This window comes from Oratosquilla oratoria, chromosome 34 (genome assembly GCF_046742065.1).
Source record: "Oratosquilla oratoria isolate Oo_2021 chromosome 34, ASM4674206v1, whole genome shotgun sequence".
NCBI lineage: Eukaryota > Metazoa > Arthropoda > Malacostraca > Stomatopoda > Squillidae > Oratosquilla > Oratosquilla oratoria.
Window position 1 is genome coordinate 40512582 of NC_134810.1, and position 14412 is coordinate 40526993.

The 14412-nt window shown below is 38.7% G+C and overlaps 1 protein-coding gene across 2 annotated transcripts in view; it reads right to left on the minus strand.

Moving 5' to 3' along the window:
• The window catches only part of LOC143018223 (hemocytin-like), a 184722-nt gene that overhangs the window by 67090 nt on the left and 103220 nt on the right, over nucleotides 1–14412 (minus strand). For both annotated transcript variants that reach the window (XM_076173462.1, XM_076173461.1), the window contains exons 48-55: nucleotides 11864–12076; nucleotides 9841–10014; nucleotides 9090–9283; nucleotides 7858–8053; nucleotides 5636–5796; nucleotides 2470–2553; nucleotides 972–1034; nucleotides 682–829 (exon numbers count right to left, since the gene is read on the minus strand). In XM_076173462.1, coding sequence (XP_076029577.1) covers nucleotides 682–829; nucleotides 972–1034; nucleotides 2470–2553; nucleotides 5636–5796; nucleotides 7858–8053; nucleotides 9090–9283; nucleotides 9841–10014; nucleotides 11864–12076 — 1233 coding nt within the window. The remainder of the gene's footprint in view (nucleotides 1–681; nucleotides 830–971; nucleotides 1035–2469; nucleotides 2554–5635; nucleotides 5797–7857; nucleotides 8054–9089; nucleotides 9284–9840; nucleotides 10015–11863; nucleotides 12077–14412) is intronic.

Genomic DNA, 14412 nt, shown 5'->3' on the forward strand with positions numbered 1-14412 from the left:
ACGAAACAGTCTGTAGTTTGTTTCAGTATTAAATAAAAAATGGTAAAGATGAATTATTTCCTCAAGATATAAAATGAACATTTTCTGTAAAAATCCCAAAATTTTTCTGTATATTCTACTTTCAATAAACTTTATTTAGATCATATTTCCTACAAACTATTTAAGCTACAAAGTAATAAGGGACCAACGCACAACATGAGTCATATACCGGTACATGTAGTTCCAACTCGATTCCCTTGCTAGATGGCAATCGAGCATGCACAATATACGTCGGTGCGCGCTATCTGTGTACTGAGATAACAAAGTGCATGGGTGCACATTATAACCCAATGTGCATTTTAAGCCGGAAAATACGGTAATTAGAAAAGGAGTGTCAGACGATGATGGGTATATACATAATTTCAAAATAAGCTATGAAAATTACCGATAAAACAACCATCACCAATAGCATCCAATAAACGCCTGTTTTACCTAGGTATTTCTGCTTTTTAAACAACTATTACTGATATCATCTATACTAGTCTACACATAATCAGTTGAAAATAAAAAATATGTATTTCAACACTATTGCTACTCATATGAAGTACAGGTACCACACATATTTATTGTAAATTTTTTTATAATAAGGTTTAATGAGTTAAAACAAATCATAGCTACTATGACAATCTATATTCAACTTACTATAGCCTTCATAACAGCCTTTGATTTGAAGTCTAAGAGCTGGTGCTTCTGTGTACGTTCTCACTATTACCTTCACATAGCGAGCTCTGATAAGAGTGTCAAACCAGTTGGTGACAGGGGTTGAGCCGTCAGTGTTTCCAGGGAATTCCTGATTTTAAGAAATCATTAGATTTGTGACATTTACATTCACTTGACCCCATAATGGGGTATTGACTGTATACATTTATGCAGGGTATACTATAGGGAGCTTGGTTACTATCCTTAAATGAAATGCTTCATATGGTACTCACTTTAACTCTGCCAGAAGGTTCTTTCACAGGCACAAGGCTACTAGGATCAAAGCCATACCACACCTAGTGATAAAAAGGGAATTAAATTGTGGAATGAGTGTTTAAAAAAAGGGGATATACATTAGGAGTTAACTCTTTAACTACGTAGAAGATTTCTCTTATCTGAATACATTTTCCCTGTGGCATATGAAATAAAAACTATCTATGTACAAATGTTTTCTTCCCCCTTATTAGGGCTGTAGCCAAGTCAAAGGCATCCATTCTATCCCACTGATTCCACTCCCACTTATTCCATTCCTACATACTCTACTTCCATCCACCATCCTTGTTTCCTTCTCATCTTCACTCCTTGTGGATGGTCATCCCTGTCTCCTGCCCACTGCCCAGGTCAGATGCAATGCAGCAAGACACAGTACATCCACAGCAAGACCACTTCACTTAATTGGTGACCCCCCCTCTCTGTTCCCTCATGTGAAAAATGGAGATAAAGGGGAGAAATCCCTTCAGTCTGCATCAAAGTATCATCTATACACAGCCCTCTTCCATTCACCTTTATCCCAACTTCTCCCTTCCTTTTTCAACAGTCATTTCCATTTTGTGGAAACTCTCTGGCTGAGTGGGTTAAGGCATTGTTACTTGCGGCAAAGGTCAAGGGGATAGCGGTTCGAATCCTGCCACCAGCGAAGTTGAACCAAGGGCATGGTTCATTAAATTCCACACTACAAAGTCCTCTGTGAGGGGCACCATCCTAGACTTCCAATATGGGGGAGTTTGTGACGATAAACCATATCATCATCATCATTTCCATTTTGCTCAAAGCCCATTTCACCCCATGCATCCATCTCCTTGGTCATCTCCTCAAGTTCACTCCATCTACCTCTGCCTTCCACACCTCTTTTGCTAACCTTTCTTCACTCATTCTTTTTCATGTGTCCAAACCATCCCAATACTTTTTCATCAGCCCTATCTGCCATCTGCTTTTCCATCCCCATTCTCCTTCTCACCTAATTTCTCACTATCCAACCTAGTAATCTCTATCATACTTCCCAGACATTTCATCTTAAACATATTTAAACTTCTCTTTTCTGCCTCTCTCAAACTTCAAGTCTCCACCCCATACAGTGTCATTAGCACAATGATCCCTTCATAGTTTCTTCTCTTTTGCATCCATTTCCAGATGCCTATTTCTCATGACACTTCAATCTCACAAGACTTTTACTAGCTTCTCTCAATCTACAATTTACCTCTACCGCCACTCCTCCATTTCATGCCACATGTATCCCCATATACTTAAAACTGGATGCGGAGAGACATTGGTCCTTAGGTACGAAAAAAGAAAAAGGGTAATAAAGAAATATAAGCAAATTTACAACAAACAGGAATACATCATGTGAAACAGTGGGAGGAAGAAGCCAAGAAATTACTAAATCAAGATGGAAAGAGCTATATAATTGATTTAAATATCTAGATAAAGATGCTATACTATAGTATTACATACCTGGAAGGATGAGACAAAGTAGTTGGTTGCTGGAAATCCAGCCGTCACAATACCAGTAAGATTTCTTGGTTCTTGTAAGTCAATCTGAAATGAAAATAAATGAACAAGTAATGATCAAATCTTTAGAAACCCACAATGATTTATGATATTAATCTTTTGAATTTTAAATGACTAACTACATTTTCATTTAATGTAATTCATAGACATGATCATTTTTTTTTTGTCCTCTCATTTAGAAAGTTCTCTTTACTCTATCAAGTTATGAAATCATATGATTCATCTTGACTTCTCTTTGGTTTTTGACAATGTGAATTATTCTACTCCGATGCACATTTAATTATCAGCTAGAATTGGTGTCTTGGTACTGTCCACTGCAGATTGGCTCCTGTCTATTTGCATATAGTACATAATTACTGATGATCAGCCTGGTGTCATCACTAAGGTGATCTTTGGAGTATACAAGGGAGGTAGCCTGGGTCTGCTGTGATTCATCTTTTACTCAACAGACATGTTTTACAAGGTTAGCAATCATCTTGTGAATTGCTACATTTGCCAGCCTATTGGATGCACCCACATATTGGACAGACCCAGATTTTGGCATGAAATATTTAGGACAAAAATATGCACATATCACAACCAAAGCAAATCAAAATTATAACCTTCCCTTTATTTGAAATTCTCAATAATCATAAAGAAAGGCCAGCTAGAACAAATTATTACTTCTGGTACATATTTATTTTAGATTGTGTTTATTAGATTGTGTTATCTATTAGATCGTGTTCATTTATCCTCATCTGGGGTATTGGCTAGATGGATGTGTTGGCATTTAGTGAAACTAGGTTGAAAAGGAGGGGCGAGTTTGAGTTTGGGAGTGTAGTTGGGAGGTTCTCAGGAGTGAAGAGGGGATGAGGGAGAATAGGGGTGGCTATACTAGTAAGTGAAAAGATAGGTAAATGTGTGGTGGAGTGGAAGGAGGTTTCTTCAAGGTTAATGTGGATGAAGGTGAAACTGGGGAGATGTAGGTTTTTGTTAGTGCATATGGGCCTGGTAGTGAGAAGAGTGTAGAGGAAAGGGAGGCTTTTTGAATATATCTAAATAAGTGCACAGAGGGTTTAGGGAGAAATGTCAATGTAGTGGTATTGGGAGACCTTAATGCTAGGGTAGGAAAGGAACCAATAGATGGGGTGGTTGGGAAGTGTGGAGTTCCAGGGAAAATTTGTAGTGGAGAGATGATAGTGGAGATGTGTCTAGAGAGTTGGTGATAGCAAACACAGTGTTTAGGAAGAAAGTCAAGCATAAGTACACATGGGAGAGGGTGGTCAATGGAAAGGTGGTAGATAGGGCTTTAATAGACTATATGGTGGTAACCAGGAGAAGAGTAGAAAGAGTTTTGGGTGTACATATTCTGAGGAGAGAGAGTGGGGAATATCAGGTAATTTTTTTGTGGAAGGTAAGTTGAGAGTGGAGGATAGATGGAGAAAGAGGAAAAGGGCAGAAGGTAGGGAGGTACTTATAGTAAACTGCTTAAAAAGAAAGAAAAGGAGGAGTACAGGAAGAAGCTGAGATAGGAGTGGGAGGGAGTGAAGGACAGAGTAGAACTAGGAGTGGAGGAAGAATGAGGATGGTTCAATGTGTGCAAAGATGGTGTGTGGAACAAGAAGGATGGGAGGAAATAGAAGGAAGGGTGGTGAGTGGTAGGATGATGAAGCAATGAAGGTTGTAGAAGAGAAGAAACAAGCATTCACAGATTGGTTACAAAATAGGACAAGAGAATCATATGAAAGGTACAAAAAAAAAGAGAAGAGAAGTAAAGCATAAGATAAAGGAGACTAAGGGAAGAGCAGACGTGAAATGGGGTAAGAGTATGAAAGAAATTTCTTAAGGTAATAAAAAGATGTTTTGGAAAGAAATTAAGAGAGGAAGAGGAGACAAATCAAGCAGAGAAGAAAAGGTAAAAAGTGCAGATGGAGAGGTGATAATGGAAGAGATGGCAGTAAGAGGAAGATGGGCAGAGTATTTTAAGGAGTTGTTAAATGTGAATGAGGATAGGGAGGAAAGGTAGCTGCGGTGAGAAGCACTAAGAAAATTACAGTGATGAGTGGGTAAAATTGAGGAGAAATAAGGAAAGATGAGGTGAAAGCAGTCATTAAAAGGATGAGAGCAGGTAAGGCACCTGGGTTAGATGGGTGTCAGCCAGTGTCTAAAAAAAGGAGGTATAGTGATGGTGGACTGGCTAGTGAGGTTGTTTAATGTTTGTCTAAATGAGGGTAAAGTGCTGGAAGACTGGAGGAGTGCCTATATACTTCCATTTCACAAGGGAAAAGGAGACAAGTGTGAGTATAGTAGTTTCAGAGGGATCAGTTTGTTGAGTGTAGTTGGGAAGGCTTATAGGAAGGTTTTGATTGAGATGATTAGGAGAGGAACAGAGGGAGTAATTGGTGAGGAACAGTGTGGGTTTAGGACAGGTAGGGGTTGCGTGGATCAGAATTTTGTGGTATGGCAGATATGTGAGAAAGCTTTAGGAAAAGGTAAAAATGTTTTTAGGGCCTTTATGGATTTGGAAAAGGCTTATGACAGGGTAGACAGGAAGGCACTGTGGGAGGTATTACAGATATATGAGATAGATGGAAAGCTGTTAAGAGCAGTCAAGAGTTTTTACGAGAGTAGTAGAACCTATGTTAGAATTAGAAATGGAGAGTGAATGGTTTGAGGTAAAGCTGGGATTTCGCCAGGGATGTGTTATATTGCTTTGGCTGTTCATTTATAAGAGGTAAATGCAAGGTTACTGGGCTGGGGATTGAAGATAGATAAAGAAAATGGAGAAAAGTGGGAGATTAGCCAGTTGTTATTTGTTGACAACACTGTGCTTGTAGTGGGATCAGAGGAAATATTAAGGAAGTTAGTGGCAGTTTGAGACCAACAAGAGCTTGTGGGTCTTGTGACCTCAATCATTATTTCATCATTGTCTGATCAATGCAAATGGCAAATGGTGTTTGAAATTATTTTAGAATTTCCTTGGTATTTCGGAGTACATTTCTCATTAGTATAATGTATGATTCCCATACTTAACAATATTTTTCACTTTCCATCAATTTTTGCAAGCTTCTACTGGTATTTATGATCTATCTGTGTTAGACACAAACCAATACAAATATATCAAACCCACCAGCACAAAGGGGTGCATCCCCTTGCTTATATCAGCAATCCAACTACGGGTAGAGTTCAGAGGCAGCTGCTCTTGTGTGTAAAGATGACTAATAGATGATGACACAGTGATCTGATCAGGAGTGATAATTTCATTGTCAATGCCCATGTCATCTTGGCATTCTGTAAAACCAAATAGACCAAATGACAATAAAATAAGAGTAAGATTGATGAAGTGAAAAAATGGATGAGTGCTAAAATACATACATACATATATCAAAGGCTTTCTTCCCCCTTATAAGGGAGGTAGCCAAAAAACAAAGGCATAAAAACCACTCCCACCCATTCCATCCCTATCATACTCCACTCCCCTCTACCCTCTTCCCTCACTCTTATCTTGGCACCTCCTGGATGACAGGTCATCCCTGCATCTTAACCACTGCCCTGGGTCAGAAGCAGTGTCACAAGACACAGCACATCCACAGCAAGGACACTTCATTACATCAGTGACCCCCCTCTCCATTCCCTCATGGAGAATAAGAGAAGACTGGGAGAAATCCCTTTGGGCTGTGTCAAATTTTGCTCACACATACTACCTCATCCACCTCATGTATCACAACATCATCCATATACAACCATTCTCCATTCACCCCTGTCTTCTGGCCTCTCCCGTCCTTCCTCAACAGACATTTCCCTCTTCCCCAAAGCCCCCTTCACCCCATCCATCCACCTCATCCTAGGACGTCCCCTCATGTTCACTCCCTCCACATCTGCCTTCCATACCTCTTTTACTAGTCTTTCTTCACTCATTCTTTCCATGTGTCCAAACCATCCTAATACTCTTTCATCAACCCTATCTCCCAACTCCCTTTTCACCCCTGTTCTCCTCCTTACCTCCTCATTTCTCACTCTATCTAGCCTAGTAACCCCCATCATACTTCTCAGACACCTCATCTCAAACACATTCAAACTCCTTCTCTCTTCCTCTCTTATGTTCCATGTTTCTGCCCCATACAGTGCTGTTGGCACAATCACTCCTTCATACAGTCTCCTCTTAGCATCCATTCCCAAATGTCTATTTCTCATTACACTTTTTAATCCACCAAGGCATTTACTCACCCCTCTCAATCTACATTCTCCCTCCACCTCCACTCCACCTTTTCCTGCCACATTTGCACCCAAGTATCTAAAACTATCCACTTCCTCCAGTCGCTCTCCCTTTATGCTCACTTCCAGTCTTCTGCCACTTTCACCCCTTGTACATCTCATCACCTTACTTTTACCCACATTTATCTTCAGCTTTCTTCTTTCGCACACTCTCCCAAACTCTGTCACCAACTTCCTCAAACCCTCCTCTGATCCTGCAACAAGCACAGTGTCATCCACAAACAACAGCTGGCTCACCTCCCACTTTTCTCCATTTTCTTTAACCATCTCCAATCCCTGACCCACCACCCTTGCATTTACCTCTCACACCACCCCATCCATGTACAAGTTGAACAGCCAGGGTGACATAATGCATCCCTGACGAAGTCCCACCTTTACCTCGAACCACTCACTCTCTCCATTTCTAATCCTGACACATGCTCTACTACTCTCGTAAAAACTCTTGACAGCTCTTAGAAGTTTTCCTCCTATCCCGTATATCCGCAAAACCTCCCACAATGCCTTCCTGTCTACCCTGTTGTAAGCCTTTTCCAGATCCATAAAAGCCAAAAAAACATCCTTCCCCTTTCCTATAGCTTTCTCACATATCTGTCTTACCACAAAAATCTGATCTACATAACCTCTACCCGTCCTAAATCCACACTGTTCCTCACCAATTACTCTCTCTGTCCCTCTCCTAATCCTCTCAATCAAGATCCTCCCATAAGCCTTCCCAACTACACTTAACAAGCTAATCCCTCTGAAACTTTTTTAAGTTAAAAAAAATTTAAGTTAAATTAGTAATACTCCTTTCCTATAACTTATTTTATGAACATGATACCAAAGATACATTTAATAATCAGTCACATATGACCAAATTCAACCCCTTCAATTCAAGGATCTCCTTCGATAAATAAAATCATATGGCATGACCAAGAACAAACTACAGTATAGTCTTTCACAACGTTGAAGGAGTTAGACGAGGAATTTCAATTTCTTGAGTTCAAGGCTACTATAATTAAGAAAAAAGAAATGAAAAAAGTTAAAGGGGTTGATGAAAAAATTACAATCTATACTATTAACAATTTCTATACTAACCTGGTGGCGTGACAAATATTACAGTTGTTGTTGATGATGTTACAGTAGTTGTTTCAACACCACAACCAAGGATGTCAATTTTGACAACTGGATACTGGTTCCATGTTACTGGGACCAGTCTGATATAACGTGCTTCAAAAGGAGTAGGCAAGATGGTGCGTACAGATTTTCCAGGTTGAGTGGGGCCATTAATTTTCTGAAAAAAATATATATATATATATATATAAAATAAATAAATATATAAATAATATAGATAAATATATAATGAAGTTACAGAAATTCCTTCAGGTTCAGGACACAAAATTATTAGTTTTTCATTTATCTGACTGTCTATTTACCTATCTATCTATCTATCTATCTATCTATCTATCTATCTATCTATATATATATATATATATATATATATATATATGTATATATACATATATATATATATATATGTATATATATATATATATTACATAAATATATATGTATATATATATTATATATATATATATATATATATACAGTATATATACAAATATATATACATACATACATATATACCAAGAGACTTCTTGTTACTTGTAAGAGAGGTTGACAGTCAAGGCATGCACCCAATTTGTTTCCTTTTTATCTTAGCGCCCTGTCCCTCAGCAAGACAGAACACATCCACAGCAGGGCCAACTGTTTTATCTTATTGGTGGCCATCCCTACTCAACCCCTTAAGGACAGGAGAGGACAGAAGACAGGGGTGAATGGAGAATGGTTGTATATGGAAAATGTTGTGATGCATGAGGTGGATTGGACGGGGGAATGGGGGGTGAGGTAGTGTGTGTGAGCAAAAATTTTGACGCAGCCCGAAGGGATTTCTCCCCGTCCTCTCCTTTATATGGGGGGACGGAGAGGGGGGGTCGCCAATTTAATGAAGCGGCCTTGCTGTGGATGTGCTGTGTCCTGCGACACTGCTTCTGACCCAGGGCAGTGGACAGGGTGCAGGGATGACCCGTCATCTAGGAGGTGCTAAGATGGGAGGGAGGGTGGAGGGGTGTGGAGTGTTTTTGGGGATGAAATGGGTGGGAATGTTTTTGTGCCTTGTCCTTTTTGGCTACCCCCCTGGTAAGGGGGAAAAAAGCCTTGGTATATGTATGTATGTAATAATGAAGTGTTTGTAAAAAGAATTGACCAGACTAGATAATGAATGCAAATTGATCTGGTTTATGTTAGACAACTTTCTATCACAAACTTACCAGCCGTTCCTTTTCATAATCTTTCGCTTCATGCCAGTTTTGCTTATCAGTTGAAAAGAAAATGACAGCTGAAGTGACATAACGATTTACGGTAGATGGTGATCCTAAAATTACACCATAAACTGGTACCACATTCCCAAGGTCCACCTCAAGCCAAATGTCTTTATCATTAGTATTTGGGGTCCATGCTTCATCTGAAAATATAAAGTAAGTCTACACAAAAACTGAAGGTACCAAAACTTTTTTACTCATAAATCCACTTTAATAAAACCTAAGGATATTTCATTTATGTTAAAAGAAATCACAAAGTGTAATAATATAACTTGTCTTTCCTAATATGTATCTGCCAGACTGGGGACCAGTTTGGTTGCTGTTTTGACCTTGAAGCTTGTTTTGGAGAAACGCTTATTGATAATGTCATATTGCTGTTTTCATGATGGTATTTTACCCTGAGGCAGACTAACTGCTTTATGGATGGGATGGGGGAATTTAATTTTGAAATTTTGATGGTTTTTATAGTTCTCCACATTTAGACTATCTGATTTTCCATCTGTTTTGCTAGTTAGTCTTTCCCAGTTTTCTTTGTTGTTTATTAGATTTATGATATTTCTATTTACCTGCTTTAGTTGTTCTTTTTATTATTCTGGTAAGTTTTGTTTCCTTTTTTATTTCCTTTTTCTTCCTCCATGATTCTAGTGTAATAAATTATTTTCACCTTCAGTAATTTCATAACTCTGATTGTTATTCTTACCTTGGAACCCATCGAGACGAGCTCTCCATGGCTCAAAATTCTTAGTAGATGATGAGGCAGAGAATGCACTGTTGGGAAGGCGGGGTTGTGAACGGATCAAAGACACAAAAGACTCATCACATGGTGCTGGGGGTGTAACCATGGTCGTTGTGGTTGTAATTGTTGTGGAGATTTCTGCAAACAGAGAATTTTTTTAGAAAGAAGTAAGACATTCATGATAAAAGTAACAGATTATGCCCTTAAATTTCTGCTACATGGAAATAGGTTGATGTACTGTAAAAAAACAAACACCAACCTCAAACCAACTAAGTACTCAAATAAGCACATATCGCTAAGATGAGAGGGAAACAAGGGTAGTGGATGGAAGTGGAATGGAAGTGGAATGTGTGGGAGTGAAATAGGAGGGAGTGGGTGCATGCCTTTTGAATTGGTCACCTCCAGTATCAGGGGAGAAAAGCTCTTGGTACATAGACACTGCAGCTGACCCAGGACAGTGGGCAAGATGCAGGCATGACCCATCATCCAGGAGGAGCCAAGAGGGAGGGAAGGGGGTGGATGGGAGTGGACTATGTGGGGATGGAATGGGTGGGAGTGGTGTTTATGCCTTTGTTTTTTGGCTACCTCTCTTGTAAGGGGGAAAAAGCCTTTAGTATATGTATGTATATAGATACTGATAGACAAATTATTGCAGCAATCAATTCCTATTGCAAGAGATACATGGGTTCTGGAAATTTTGCTATTGCCACTGGTTTGGCTCATAAGTCACAACAGTAAAGGAATTTTGTGGAGTTGTCTGAAGTTTGTGCAGGTCCATGTAAAATCATATGTTCCTTGTCTTCTGTATGATGATTACAACTTGGATACTTGGTTATAGTGCTGGGCAGTGACCTGAGTATAGATGTGCAAGTGTTATTCTTATGAGTATTTGAATATATTTCTCAGCTGGGTTGATGGCTGAGGCGGTCTCATGAAGTGCTGGATTAGTTGGCCAAGTTAACAGTACATAAATATATTTATCTAATTATTTTTTTATTATTAGATGAATACAACCCAGCTGAGAAATGACTCTTTAATACTCACAAGAGTAACACTAACACATCTATACTTAGGTCATTACCCTCAGGCACAATCACCACATAAGACACCAAACATCTCATCTTATATTGCCCTCCTCTAGCTTTACCAGACAAGAGCACAATATATACTCTGCAAGAGGACATGAAAAGAAATTCAAAAAGGATAATCATAGAAAATATCTGAAAAAGAATAGCTTCCTACATAATGGTGGATACCTGGAATAAATTAAATGGGTAAACAGTGTGTGCAAACACCATTCAAGATTTTAAGAAAAAAAAAATTGATGCTGAAAGATACAAAGACGGGTCACCACGAGCATAGCTCCCTTCCTGTATAATACAACTAGGTAAATACAAGTAACTTATGGGCCAATCCAGTGGGTGCTGCTAGCTACCTGGGAGCTGTGGGTCTCTTGCAAGAAATATTTGTGGCAACACAGTGATATAATAATCAGGAAAGAAGCTATGCTTCTGTGGTCTAATCTTTTCTCCATCTGTCATACCTAGTTCTAAGTATGCTTATAGTTTTAACTTGGGCTATATAATTTTCTAGGCTACTCCAGTTGATGGAAATTTTGCTGTTGGTATCTTTTAGATGTGTGGTCTTTTTTAATGCGCTTTTATGAATATGTGATACCCTTCAATCCAAGATCATGAGATCTTTTCTCTTAGTTTTACCCACTATTTTCACTTACCTGAACACAACAATAATATCAACTCTTCCTTTTCTTTCCTTTAACAATGGTAGTTCCTTACCCAACTCACCTGGGACCCCATTGATATCCACCAACAAAAACACTTCAACTCAACCCACCTTCACCCAGAGGGCAGCCCCATGGGGTCTCTGGAACTTACACATCATTTCACATCTAGGATGGCCAACCAAAGATTATGGTGAAGTAATGATTTATAGTTGATATAAAAATGGAATAAATTTATATCAATACCTATAGGTGTAGTAGTAGCAGTAGTAGTGGTAGTAGCAGGAGTAGTAGTGGTGAAGGGTTCACAAGCACAGAAGTACTGTATCTCATAATCATAGCACCCATTTCCATCTGTACCAAGATTTAGATCTGAGTAACAGATGAGGCCTTCAGCGTCACATCTCACATTTTGCCCAGTGACTTCAGTGGCATTTATGTTATTGAAAATAAGGTCATCTGCAAAGAGAAAAAAATAACATGAATAAATGCATTTCAAGTTTAGGAGGAACAGAACCAATAGGCAAAAAAAAAAAAAATTATACATACACCATGATCATTTACCCACCCAAAATCTAAATAATGACAAACAATATTTTAGTTCTCATGACCTATGATCCAGGAGGTGCTCAGATAAGAGGGAGGGTGGGAGGGGTGTGGAGTGTATTCAGGGATGAAATGGGTGGGAATGATTTTATGCCTTTCCCTTTTTGGCTACCTCCCTTGTAAGGGGGAAAAAGCCTTGGTATATGTATGTATGTATGTATGATCAAGAGAAAATTATGTATTTCTTATTTCATTATGTTATGTATGGAGTATATCAAAAAAACATCCATCTCATCTCAAACACCTAAGTCCAAATGTAATAAAGGCATTAACCCCTTAAATACAATGATACCTGTTTAGGCATCATAAGGCACAAGTGAGTATATGAGGATGCCAATGTCGGCTTCCTGATTATATTTATTTTGTTGTTGTAGCTGAGTGACCCTCTTATTCTGTGAACAGGCTTGATCACTTTTTCAGTGGTTACAAACATTCTGGGTGAAAGGGAACAAGTATAACAGCTGTAACTTTATATCTTATAATGCACATATTGTGATGCATCATCATACATCAGGCAGCTAAATTCTGCATGAATATTTGATTCATACTGAAGAGGTTAACTGGTACTTTCAACCACTCCTGGTTTTACAATAAATTCTAGTAACCTATAAAATATCACATGTAAGCTTCATATAAAAACCAAACAATCAGAAAATCCTGTACTCTACAGACCAATTTCATTACTATCCACCATATCTAAGTAGCTTGAAAGACTAATTGCAGAAGAAACATAATCAATCAGCCCACTTTCCCGAACCAACATGAATTTAAGGAGGACCACTCCGCCAACACACTTCTTACAAACATCACTCAAGTGCCAGAGGAATTTAACAAGAAAGCACTACCAGAGAGAGCAGTGGCAATAGTTATAAATAAGGTATTTGAAGTTTCCAGATACATACTACCATGGCAGATCATAAAAACAATATATGGCTAACAAACTTGATTTCTTAGCTGGCAGATAATGCAGTTACACAAACCGCCAAATGTCTGGGACCTTAAGAACATAAGAACATAAGAATGAAGGAGACTGCAAGAGACCACAAGGCCCACACTACGCAGCTCCATATCCATTACCACCTGTCATCCCCATTCATAAAGTTGTCTAACCATTTCTTAAAACAACTGATAGTTTCAGCGCTCACTACATGATTACTAAGTCTATTCCATTCGATAACTACCCTATTAGTAAACCAATTCTTGCCTATTTCCTTCTTAAATCTAAATTTGTCCAGTTTAAATCCATTACTGCGAGTCCTGCCCTGTTGTGTTAACATGATGACCTTGTTTGCATCCCCCTTTAATCCATTTGAATACCTCTATTAGATCACCCCGCACTCTGCGTCTTTTCAGAGTGTGTAAGTTAAGGTGCCTAAGCCTCTCCTCATAAGGCAAATTTCTGAGTACCTTGTACAATGGAATCCTTCAAGAAGCTATGCTCTCACCTGCATTATCCAACATCTTCACATATGATTTCCTCACACCAGATCCTAAGCATAACAGCAAAGCACTTGCCTGTTCAGATGACATTACAATGATAAGCCAGCATAGAAACTACAAAGTAGCTGCTAAAAACAACCAAATTTACTTAGACTAACTAGAACAGTGCCTCACAAGAAATAAATTAGAGGCCTCCCTTTAGATATCATCAGCAATTTTGCTCACCCAAGACAACCATGAATCAAAGAACTATCCAATAATAAAATTGAATGGCTAAGTAATTTCACTGGAAAAGAACCCTGGGCCTAACATTTAATAAGCGTGTCATCCAGCCCACACATCAAGAATCTGAGAGTAAAACTCAACAAGAAAGTTAACATGCAATGATCAGTTGTGAGCACAGCCTTTTGTCAGCTAGAGAAAACTCTAATCAGGGTCTAGAACTAGTTCTTGAGAACCACACTCACTGCATGGTTCCCAATAATCAGACAAACAAATGTAGACATCTCATCAATTATACAAAATAAAGTAATGAGAATACTGACAGGATGCACTAAAACCACTCCACTAGAACATCTGCACACTGAACCCAGTCTTCCCAATAGAATATCACATGACACTGAAGGTACACAGTTCTATGAAAGAGCCTTGAATCCCACCCATCCCTTTCACCATACAACACTAGCTCAAACAACTGAACACAACTAAAAAATACACCAGCAGCATATTACTCCAACATCTACAACAAC